At 46.8% G+C, this 12,363-nt stretch overlaps 1 protein-coding gene across 2 annotated transcripts in view; it reads right to left on the bottom strand.

Annotated features, from left to right (window-relative positions):
- Nucleotides 1–6,527: 6,527 nt before the first annotated feature.
- CPLANE2 (ciliogenesis and planar polarity effector complex subunit 2) overlaps nucleotides 6,528–12,363 on the bottom strand; it is a 7,381-nt gene continuing 1,545 nt past the window's right edge. For both annotated transcript variants that reach the window (XM_083750342.1, XM_083750341.1), the window contains exons 2-6: nucleotides 11,680–11,801; nucleotides 11,311–11,463; nucleotides 9,246–9,370; nucleotides 8,447–8,583; nucleotides 6,528–7,342 (exon numbers count right to left, since the gene is read on the bottom strand). In XM_083750342.1, coding sequence (XP_083606468.1) covers nucleotides 7,078–7,342; nucleotides 8,447–8,583; nucleotides 9,246–9,370; nucleotides 11,311–11,463; nucleotides 11,680–11,785 — 786 coding nt within the window. In that variant the 5' untranslated portion in view covers nucleotides 11,786–11,801 and the 3' untranslated portion in view covers nucleotides 6,528–7,077. The remainder of the gene's footprint in view (nucleotides 7,343–8,446; nucleotides 8,584–9,245; nucleotides 9,371–11,310; nucleotides 11,464–11,679; nucleotides 11,802–12,363) is intronic.

Here is a 12,363-nt window from a genome sequence, read left to right as displayed (position 1 = left end):
CGGAAGATGTATGCTGGCTCCCTCGGCCAATAAAGTGAGATGAGCACCGCAACCCCAGAGTCGGCCATGACTGGACCTAATGGTCAGGGGTCCCTTTACCTTTACCTTCTACTTCTAACCCTGCAGCCTATATCCACTTCCAAAGCTATTATAAGATTTATATATTAACATATTTTTTCAAATATTCTTTAAACTTCTTCCAGTCTTTTCCCACCGTCTCTTCTCTCTGGTTTCGGGAGTCTCCCAGTCAGTTCGGCAAGTTCCATATAGTCCATCATCTTCACCTGCCATTTGAGCATCCTGTCTTTGTGAAAGAGAAACAGAGTCGGAGGCAGGCTGACATTCCAGCAGGCAGATGGTGTCTCTCTCCTTGCAACAGCCTCCTGCCTGGAAGAGGGTCCTCAAATTAAGGAGGGACACAATCCACCAGTCCTGCCCCCCCACTCCCCCTTTCCTTATCCAAAACACATCTGCTCTGTAGATTTGGGAGGGGGGACAGTACTTCCGTAGTGGCCGCAAGAAGAGGCCGCCACCTTGCAATTCTAACTAACCCTGGGCTGTCAACGTTCTTTCAACCAGCCCCAACATTGTCTGCACTGGCTGGCAGCAGTGGCTCTCTGGGGGGGGGGCGGCGGCGTTCAGGCAGAGGGTCTGTTCCTAGCCCTACCAGGCGATGCTGCCATCATGGATTGAACCTGGGATCTTCTGCATGCCAAGCAGCTGTTCTACCACTGAACTACCTGGCTGGTAGCCAGATTCTGCGCCCAGATTTGTAGGCACAGATCATCCTCTAGAAGAAAATAGCTTATTAGGGAAATGCTGAAGTTGCCCTTTGGGGTGCCTCAGGGTCAATTTTTTATGGTAGCCCAAATCTCAGTTGTACGGGTGTATGTATATATCTCAATTTTAACTCATGAGCTATTGCTGCAATCTGTTCCGGTTGTATATTTTATCTTTATGAACACTGTTTTTATTGTGTTATGCTACGTGAGCTGGTCTTTGACCGTAATAAATTATCTATTGTAATAAACAAAAAATCTGCCCTTATCCCCTTATGGGGGACACAAGAGCCTTTATAGAGTCCTTTGTAGGTTCTCCGTCGGTCGGAGGAAAAAACAGAGGCCAACCAGAGAATATTGAGAAGCAAAGCAGCTTGATCTTTATTGAACTGTTGCAACAGGGTGTCCCCTTCACAGGCAGGAGAAGGAGGAGGACCCCGAACCAAGGTGTGTCTGCCCTTATATAAACATTTTAAATTGCCCACCTTGGAGTCCAAGACCACCCCCAGAAACATCACACCTACATCACAGAAAGGGTGGGCTAAAGCAGAAATCTGAGTGGGTTGTTTCCCTCCTGTCTGGCAAGTCACCTGCTAATGTTTACTGGATTGATACCCTGGGGAACCTGGCCAGTCTTTTGTAATGATAAGTAATTAGTTCCTGAGCCAGGTCACAGGCTCACCCTATTTATACACAGACATACCCTTAAGATAGGATTTGTGAAGGAAAAGACAATGGGGAGGCTCCTCCATTTGACCTTGCAGAGAAAACATCTGGTCAGCCTGGGAGTCAAAATGGCTCCATGGCTGCTCTCCTGTGCAGCTTCAGACATGTGGCCTATAGATCTATGTACGTGTTTGCTTGGTACATTTATGAACCTTTATTATCTACATAAGACCTTTATTTATTTATTTCACTATCTTCTACCACTGAACTATGGCCTCTCCAGTAAATGTTAAATTCTGGACCGCGGGCATGTTGGATTCTGACGGCAAAAGGAGAGAGAGGGGCATTGGAAAGGGCCAGTTGGGGGTGTGTGGCTTTGATGCCATGGGGCACTCCCCATAATTCTGAATGCTGTTGTAAACAAAAATTGCCCTTTTCCCTTATGGGGTATCCAAGAGCCCATATACTGTAGAGTCTTTACATAGGTTCCCTATTGGTAGGAGAAAATAACAGAGGCCAACCAGAGAATACTGAGAAGCAAAGCAGCTAGTAAGCCTGATCTTTATTGATCTGTTGCAACAGGGTGCTCCCCTCACCCGCAGGAGAGGAGGAGGAACCCAGAATAATGGCGCGCAAGGCCTTATAAAGACTTTTGAAATTCCCCTCCTGTAGATCAAGACCACCCCCAGAAACATCATATATACATCCCAGAAGGGGTGTAACCTAAGACCACCCCTCAGATACATCACACCTACATCACAGAAAAGGCAGTCTAAAACAGAAATTTGAGTGTTGTTTTTCCTCCTGTCATTGTTTATCTCCTGTCTGGCAGGTTACTTGACTGGATTGCCTGGGGAGCCTGGCCAGTCTTTTGTAATGATAAATACTAGGCCATGTCACAGGCTCACCCCCTATTCATATCTTAAATGTGCCCTTAAGACAGGATTTGTGAGGAAAGAGACAATGGGGAGGTTTCCCACTTTGACCCTGCAGAGAAAACATTTGCTCAGTTTAGGAATCAAAATGGTTCCAGGTTGGTCTTCCTGTGCTGATCTATGTACGTGCTTGGTTGGTACGCTTATGAACATTACCATATATCTAAGACCTCAAAATTACTATCACAGTGCTATGGAAGGGAATTGTCAGCAAGGGAGCACTGACTACCACTGCAGTTTCCAGGAGGGAAGCCAGAGATTGGGGATAAACAGTGCTGGAGAAAGAGGAAAGAGGGGTGTGATTTTAGCAGGAGCCGGGTTGCCCTCTCAGCCTCCAAAAAGTTCAGAGGAAGAGGCAAACTAGACCGCCCCATGGAGAACCCAAGGCTGGTTTCTGGGAGCTGCCATTGATGAGCTTCTGGGGTGGGCATCATTTTTGGTACTCAGGAAGAACTTTATAAATGTTCTTCCTTTGTAAGACCCGCTGGTTTTAAAGTACCTGGAGGCCTGGCAATGCAGGGGGTTGAGCTAGATGACCCGTGGGTCCCTTTAAATTCTACGGTTCTATGACTGTAGGGAAACCTTTGATGAAACTGAAGCTGCTGCCTACAAGGTTGCAAAGAATCTTCAGCTCTTCAGCTTCCTTCCAGCCTAGCCCAGCCCGGTGTGAGATGAATTTGAGGAGCCCACACTATTAGGAGAATCACCGCAGTCTCCAATTCCAGAAACATCCTTCCTTCAGCTCCCTCGAGCTGCATTAAATATTTACTCTGGCTCCAGGCAGGCAGGCAAGAAAAGAGCTGTTTGAACTCTTCAGTAATGTTTTCAGGAAGTGGTGGCCTTGGCAAAATGGAGCCTGGGTCAGGATCTTCAGTGTCAGGAACAAACACAAAATGACTGCTCTTATGGGGCAACGTACAGGAAGGAAAGATGGTGGACTACATAGGTCTTGTTGACAGACACCCTGTCCATGGAGATAATTATGTGATGGTTAATGATAGCCGAGCTATAAATCTCGGTTATCACATAATCCCTGGGAAAACAGAGAGAACCAAGATTAAGCTCCGAGGCTCTGAAAGGCTGTTTTCCACTGCTCTGCCCAAACACCACGTAATAGTCCCAAGGGACATAAAGTCAGCTAAACCTCCCTTTATTTATTTGTGAGACTATTATAAATTATGACTGAGGTTTTCTGTCTGCCAGTTGAAATATAAATCTAGAATGCAACCCAACTGCTGGCTTAAAAAGAGAGACAAAAATCAAAAGGTTGAAAGCAAAATGAAAAGCATGCTTTAATTGTGGCCCCAAAATATTTTAAACCGCTAAGAGTTGTTCCAACTATTAGAAATCTTTGCTGTCTTTTATTTTTAACACTCTATCCTTCTGGATAAAGTGCTGGTTGCAAAATGAAACTAACTAGCATAATTATGCTACTGTGAGGAAAGAAATGCGGAAAATGTGGTTTGATAAAAATCAAGGGGACTCAGACTCAAAGCAGAGACTGTAAGATCTTCAAGAAAGTGAGCTGTTAATAAACCAAGAGCACTCAGTAACGGTAAAAACACTGTTGGACACCCCATGATGCCATTGTTGGCATCATGCAACAATTACTGGATGAGCAACCAAAAGAGATCAGAACTGAGATGGATAAAGTGGTGAATGAAAATGAACCAGAGAAAGATGAGGCTAAAGAAGACCCAGAACCTTTAGAGAATACTATTGATAGAGGACTGTCAGAACAGAAGATTGGAATGGTAAAGATTGAGGCAGTAGATGACGAAATGGAAAAGACCTTCACACGGGTGCCTGGAGGAGTGAAACTGTCATGTTGTGGAGTTATGATGCTGGAGTAGTGGGATGAAACAATGGATGGAGAAATTAAGAAATATTCTGAGGTGGTAGAGACAGAACTGAGAAAGAAAGGATTCTGTATACAATTCGGAGTGAATTTCGAGGGGAAAGCTACCAAGCTTCTGGCAACACTCCTGGAAGAAGGCTGGAGGACGAGGAAATAGGCGGATTTTATTTTTCTAAATCAAGTTGGAAAACCATAGCCAGCAAGAATCAGGAATGGAACATATGGAACTGGGTGTGAATTAATGAATATACAATAAGTGAATAACTATAGATTACTGCTTTAATGTGATTACAGTGAAGAAACTCTGTGAATAAAGATGAAGGATTCATTGCTTCTCAACATTTGAGGTAAAGTTGTAATGCTGGTCTGGAGGGAGACTTTTGCTGAAATTTATTGATAATAATGCCATATTTTTCCGTCTATAAGATGTCCTCATGTATAAGATGCCTCCTATTTTTGGGGACTCAGATTTAAGAAAATGGGGGGAGATGGCCCAGACTATAAGACCCCTAATTTTTGACATTATTTTTACGGGGGGAAACCTAGTCTTATACACAGAAAAATACAGTAATTGGAGAACCCCTTTTTAGACTTTTTGCGTGGAAGGAAAAATGAATGAACTTGAAATGTCTGAGTCTGAGAAAATCTCACCGAGCAGATGGAGTGAATACTTTAGGATAGCTCTGTTGGTAGACCATGAGACTTAGGGTTGTGGGTTTGAGTCAAACCCACATTGCAGGGGGTTGAACTAGATGACCCTTGTGGACCCTTCCAACTCTACAATTCGATGTTTTTTCATTCTTTTATTATTTTTATCTTCCCGCTTCTTTTTCTTCTTCTTTCCTTGTTTTGCTCTTGCTTCTGTTGGGCTTTTTGGTTTTTCTCTTTGTGTTTTCATTTAGATTAGTTTTTTAAATGTATTGTATTATGAAAAAGCCTCGTTTAAAAAAAGAAGATACTGGGGTAATCACATATGAGAAGTTGCCTCCGCTTCTCTGGAGAGGTAGGAAAAACTCCCAGGCCCATTAGCCTCCTCTCTAAGGTGCACAGAGCAAAGCAGCACCTGTGGCATCAGGGATTAAGTGGACATAGGGCGCAGTCTTTCCTGAGAGCCTTTCCTTGCACGTCACGATTTTTCACAGCACAGAGTTTGGGGAAGGCAGCCAGTTACAATTCCACCCCCTCATTGGCCCATCTTGCAGGATGATTGTGAAGGCAAATGCTAAAACTCTGCATACTGGGTTAACGTTCATCACAGAATTGCAGAGTTGGAAGAGACCACGAGGGTCATCTAGTCCAACCCGCTGCAATCATCACCCTGAGATTAAGCATCCCATGCTCTACCGAGTTCCCCAATGCCATGAGAGAGGTGTCAGCAGGAGGGATGAGGGCACAAGTGAAGCCAGCCCGGGGTTGCAGCCACTGAATCAGGCTCCCCTCGTAGGAAGGAGCCTTTTAAGGTTCAGATATCAGAAGAAGAAGAGTTTGGATTTGGTATCCCGCTTTATCACTACCCAAAGGAGTCTCAAAGCGGCTAACAATCTCCTTTCCCTTCCTCCCCCACAACAAACACTCTGTGAGGTGAATGGGGCTGAGAGACTTCAGAGAAGTGTGACTGGCCCAAGGTCACCCAGCAGCTGCATGTGGAGGAGCAGGGAATCGAACCCGGTTCACCAGATTACGAGTCCACTGCTCTTAACCACTACACCACGCTGGCAGGTTCAGCAGGGAGGCAGTGGTGGGCAAGGATCTGAAAAGTGCAACCATTTTTCTATATTCCCGTTTTCTGCCTGGGGGTCCTGCAGTTTCCTGCCCACCCAGAACCTTCCAGTGGGGTTGTGTCAGGAAACCTCTAACCAAAGTTTATCATCAGAAGGGAAAGAAAGGACCAGCTTGCACTGAGCTGAGGGGAAAGCAGCCAGCAGCCGCAAAAGCCGTGGAAGGGATCCATGGAAACATTCTGTGGAGACAGCTCCTGCGGCTCCCTCTTGCCCCAAGTAAGCCTGGCAGATATCACGTATGGCAAGTCCCAAGACACTTTGGACCATCTGCTGCCTGCCGTTTGGGCAACGTTCACTGCAAAGCAGTTGGGTCTTCCAGCCGAACAGCATCTCCAGACCTGCCGAGTCTTTCAAGACACAGAATTTGCCGGGTGAGGGGAGATCCATGGGGAAAGAAGCAGGGGGTGCTGCTGTTTTGACCTCAGCAGGAGCCCAAACTGGACTGGGGGGGTGGTTGGGATGCTGCTACTGAGCCTTTAGCAGAATGAAGCACATGCCACACAAGCTCTCTGATAAATGAAAGCCATTTACTAGATTTCTTGGCGTGAAAGCAACACCAAATTACAGAGGAGGGGGCTGGGTACACTTTTCCCACTCCCTGTGGGCACGATCCGACTCCACCACAGGGAGAGGTTGATTTCCTTTTGGGACACCTTCTGCTCGTGGCTAAGGAGAAGGCAGAAGTATTCCTCACTCTTCTTCCTACCAAGTCGAAGCCCAGAGCCGAAATTCAGTGTTAACAGACCCCAGATTAATCTGCGCAAACAATAAGGGTGCTGTGGGCTTTGTGGAGGTAGCGGGGGAAGAGACTCTCAGAGGGCCACCTGGCCTTGAGGAGGCTGTCTTCTCCATCAGCCAAACCTGTTCTTTCCTAAGCATGGCTATAATGTGTTCCTGCCACCATGGTTGCCATGGCAGTGATGGCTTCGGCCTAGCGGTCCTCCAGGCCCAGGCTTGGCAGAAGCCTTTTTACTCACAGGTCTTGAGTGCCACCCAATGGCTCTTCTGCGGAAAAAAAAAAGTTATGAAAAAAGATGGGCCACCCCAGGATACTTTTACTAGGGATTTTGCTCTTTCAGGGGCCCAGGAGTCATGGAGGGAGCAATGAGGCCGGCCACCAGTTGGTCCTGCCGCCAGAGATGCTCTGCCAGCCCGTTCAGGAGGTGGGCCACATCCGAGAGTCCAGCATGGCCGTCCAGGGTCTGTCCGTCGGCCAACCGTGGCGCGTTGATGCTCTTGGCCCGCAAGACCGGCAAGCCCCAAGTATGGCGGAAGGCAGTCACGTCCCGGTCCGTGACGTCGGTGTGGGCGAACTGGTCAAACCTGGAGAGAGCCAGTCAAGGAAGTGGATAGCCAGACACTCAGCCCCCCCCATCAAGGTCAATGTGGGCCCGGCAAATCTCTCTCCACACAGACCACAACAAAGGTGTAGCAGCTCCTCTCTGAAGACCCCGGCCTGAGGGATGAGCTCCCTTTGGGGAGGAACATACCTTTTTTAACAGTGTGGTTAAACTGGCCGCTTTTATTCTGAAGCAAAAACTGCCCAGTCCAGGACTTGCTCCTACAAAAGTCTGGATCAGGCCCCTGCAGCAGCCTTTTCCTCAACAGAAAAGTGGCCAGCTTTAGCCTGTTTTTAATTCAGTGCATTTATCATCACACAAAGTTCTACTACTTAATTATTTTGCTTTCAATGTTTTATTCTTTCCTAACTTTTCTACAACTATAATCAAAGCAGCTCAAAATCATGGTGATGGTGACCCTCCACACATACACACCCTAGACAACCCAGAAAATAAAATGAAACAACAATGTGTCTATTTTATTTTCTTGACACCTTCCATTTCCAAAAGACAAAAATTTGTTCAGAGATCCATTTTCTCCATCTGTCACCCTCTTTACTTGCTTTTAAATGGGCTCTTTAGACTGGTATATTTTATTACACAGAGCATCTGGCGACAATGTTTTTCATCTGAATTTGCTAAGCTGGCTTTTTAACATGATGGTTTTTGTTTTTTTAAAACCTACACCCAGGGCTTTTTTTCTGGGGACAACTCAGTTCCAGCACCTCTCAGGTGGGTGCCATTGCCATTCTAAGAGAACGAGGGAGGTGTCTATGGTGAGATCCAGCACCTCTTTTTCTAGAAAAATAGCACTGCTACACTACATTTTTACCTGCAAGTCTCCTTTGGTGTGACTTTTATCTTGGAAAGGCAGGATAAAGAAGGTGAAAACAAACAAGCAGTCATGAGTACCTCTGAGCATGTGCAATGTCTTCCTCCTGTGCAAAGTTTTCACTTAAAGAAAGAGATCCTAAGGGTAAAATGCACCTGAGCACGTGCAGAGTTGCCTTCCCCTTCAAGCACCTTGCAACAAGTCGTGAGTTTTAATGACAGAGTGTGCACACACACCAAAGAGCTGGAAGGATACTTGGTGCCAACCACCATTTTGATGGCATTATTGGCCCCATCAGCCACCCGAGAGATTTGGTTTGGCAAGTCGTCAAAGGATGCCCGATCTGTGAACGAAAAGAGGAGCAGGAGACCGTCCACTTTCTCTGTGCAAGCCTGTTGGGGCATGGGGAGAGGAGAAGCAGAAATCAGCCCACCTTTTTCTTCCCTTGTTTCATCATTTATTTAACAAAAGGTATATCCTGTTTTTCAGAAGCATTTTCCCACAAGGAAACAAGGACAAATAAGCAAACATACAGCCAGCAATATGTTAAGCAAAATTTAAAAGCAATTAATGAAATTGTACGTTAAAAGAATGATCAGCAAAACTTAAAATCACAATATGATGAGAGGTTTTTTTTATAAAAGCAATGCAAATGTTAGGAGCCCAATTAAAACCGTTCTGAAATTTTACATATTCTTTTAAAATACAGTCAAAACAAATCTCTCATATCCGTTCACTTCCCATCCACCTTTTCAGAGTCTTCTTTTACTCCCTTATAGAGAAGCTATATTACTTACAATTTGTAAAAATTGAAAATGTTATTTAATTTTTTTTAAAATTAAGGAAACAAACAAATACATACCGTTCTGAAAAAGCAGCAAAGAACAGGGCCTGCTGTACAACATATAGAGATGTGGGACCTGCCTGATCTCTCTTGGAAGGGAATTCGCAATGGTGCGCCTGACCTGATCCCAACAGCAGGTGTTTCTCCGAATGTCAGGATGCAGCTCGGCTCTGTGAAGAGGCCTGAACCTCCTTCTGCAAGCACACTCACCGGCAAGACGTGATCAAACTTCTTAAGAACGGCTTCGCCACAGTCCCAGAAGGAGAACTTGAAGAAGACGGCTTTCCCACTCTCTCTGAGCTTGGCTGGCCAATACACAGTTGTGGTCTGGATCCCTGCAACACAACAGCTTCAGCTAGAACAGAATCACGGGTGTCTCGGCTTTCAACTTAAAAAACAGCAACCCTAGGGACGTGGGTGGCGCTGTGGGTTAAACCACAGAGCCTAGGACTTGCCGACAAACTTCAATGGTGCCCACACGCTTCCACTCGCGCACTGCCACTCTTCTCAGTTGTCGGACGTTAGCAGAGTTCACACGCAGCGTAAAATGGCTTGTCTGTGTCGACGTGGTGTCTTCAATAACTCAGCTCGACACCAGTGCTTCTAATCTAACACTCTTGTATTTAGAAGCATAACAAACAGAAAAGAAAACCTACAGAATCTAGCTGCATGTTCGCACCGTTCTGACTCTAACAAAAACAAAACTAGCTTGCTCACATTCTCAGACAGACTGCTCTCCAGAGAGAGCTCAGTCCCCACAAAGCACAGATCAAAGGAAAATGCCTGGGTCGTGTGGGCAATGCACCCAGTGAATCAGAACGCTCCTGGAGTGTTAACTCTTGGCTGTCCAGAACCATGTCCCCCTGCTCATGATCAGGATCCTGAAGCTGCCCAGGAGCAGTGGAGCAGTATAGATTTGGAACAGTGGTTTGCAGAGGGGCACAGTTCTGAAGACAAAAGTTGGGACGAACCAGGGGATGAACAGCGAAATGAAGAACAGGAAGAGAGAGAGCTAACAGACTCTGTCTTGCTGGAAGGTATTCAGCATATCAGTCCAAGGTCGCGTAGAGTGGATAAGGTGGCTATACAAAAAGCACAGTGGTTGCAAGATCAGGTTGCAAGACAGAAGTGACTAGGGGGGAAGTGGGGGGAATCCTTAATTGGGAACACCTTTATTCTGAGATACGGGTGGCGCTGTGGTGTAAACTACTGAGCCTCTTGGGCTTGCCAATCAGAAGGTCGACAGTTTGAATCCTCACAACGGGGTGAGCTCCCGTTGCTTGGTCCCTGCTCCTGCCAACCTAGCAGTTCGAAAGCACTTGCGGGAAGGTAAACGACGTTTCCGTGTGCTACCAAAAGCAGCTTAGTCATGCTGGCCACATGACCTGGAAACTGTCTGCGGACAAATGCCGGCTCCCTCTGCCAGTAAAGTGAGATGAGCGTCGCAACCCCAGAGTCGTTCACGACTGAACTTAACTGTCAGGGGTCCTTTACCTTTACCTTTTATTCCGAGAATGGATGCTTTGTTCTTTTGCTGTGATCATTAAACACTTAAATGGTAAGGGACTCTTTTCACTTTGTCCTGCTTATCTACAGCCAAAGCGGGGGGAGGAAGCCAAGTCCCCAGAGCCTGACAGCATTTCAGAGAAATGCTATTTTAGGCAAAGTGATACGTTAATTTGGGCCACATCACCAGGCTTCTGGATTTCACAGAACTCTTCATCAGACACTTTTTCCTAAGCAAATATGTCATGAAATTCAGAAAGTTGCACAGTCCTGCACTCATTGAAGTCACTCCAACAAGACTGCTTTTATCTCCTTTGTCCATTGGGACCCACAAAGCAACTTCTGCCTGTTGAACTTCATGATTACAAATATAACTCTGGCAGCATGAGGCCTATAAAGGTAAAGGGACCCCTGACCATTAGGTCCAGTCGTGGCCGACTCTTGGGTTGCAGCGCTTATCTTGCTTTATTGGCCGAGGGAGCCGGCGTACAGCTTCCAGGTCATGTGGCCAGCATGACTAAGCCGCTTCTGGCAAACCAGAGCAGCGCACGGAAACGCCGTTTACCTTCCCGCCAGAGTGGTACCTATTTATCTACTTGCACTGCGTGCTTTCGAACTGCTAGGTTGGCAGGAGCAGGGACCGAGCAACGGGAGCTCACCCTGTCATGGGGTTTAAGATGGAGGCAATGAGCTCAGTTTTGCAAAAGGAGAAATATTTCCTTGGAGAGGGAGAAAACCACGACTGCCTCCTTTCCCTTGCCAGCATCACCTGTTGTCTCGTGGTGGACCAACGGCACCTCCAGACCAGCCAGCTTGGCCACCAGTGCAGTCTTGCCCACGCCGCTCTTCCCCGACACAAAGACCTTGTAGCTTGCAATATCAGCACCCACTTGTGGGGGCAGCACTGGCCTTTCAGTCAGCCCTGCAAAGGAACAGCAAGCCCTGTGAGTTGGCCGCTGCAGCCTCAAGCAACTCAAAGTGAAAGCACACGTTCCCAGCTCACAAAATGTGGAAACGTGTCAGAGTTATGGCAGTAAACCGACAGTGCCTCTGAGCACGTGCAGAGCGCCTTCTCCTTGCCAGAGAAGTCTGCACTCCTGTTTGCATGCCAAAAGGCTCTTGTCACTCCCCTACTCACCAAACAGCCTGCGCTTTTTCTGGCGCAAGAGAGTGGCAAAGTATTCCTTGCCCTCTGGAGTTTTGTGCCAATCCGTGACGACGACAGATCCTGGGAGGACAATCATACTTTCCTTGATATTTCTGCAAAGCAAGACAGAGCAAGTGGTGACTACGAGGATATAGGGGAGAGACTGCACACGGCACGAAGCCCCAGGAAATGGCAGGCAGAAAAGCAGTGTGTGTGCAGTGTGATCCCAGAACATGTTTTGGGGAAAAATTCGGAAGAAGGGTGTTAAAAGCTCAAGCTTAGTGGTTTCCACCCTAAACACCCGCCCACCCCTACATTCTCCAGTAACATAGAGGCTGGTGTACTCTGCACCTGCTCAGAAACATCCCTTCTCCATTATTCCTTCCTGGAGGAAGCCTCAGAAAGGAATCCCCTGCAGCCAGGAAGAACTGGGCTGTCCCTATCATTAGGCAGAGAGCGAGGCATCTGCCAGGAGTCTCCTAAGCTGCTGCTGCCACCTTGTCCTATTGCCTGAGATACAACAACCAGCTGAGCCAGATCCTGTACAGGGAATGGGGTGGGAATCCTGCCTCTCAAGTGCTTCAATAATGCTGTATTGTTTTTAACACTTGACTGGAAGCCAGCCAGATGGGCGGGGTATAAATAAAATTATTATTATTATTATTATTATGTTGT

The sequence above is a fragment of the Podarcis gaigeae genome, assembly GCF_964106915.1.
Source record: "Podarcis gaigeae genome assembly, chromosome: 8".
NCBI classification, from domain to species: Eukaryota; Metazoa; Chordata; class Lepidosauria; order Squamata; family Lacertidae; genus Podarcis; species Podarcis gaigeae.
This window is presented reverse-complemented; position numbering and strand designations above follow the sequence as displayed.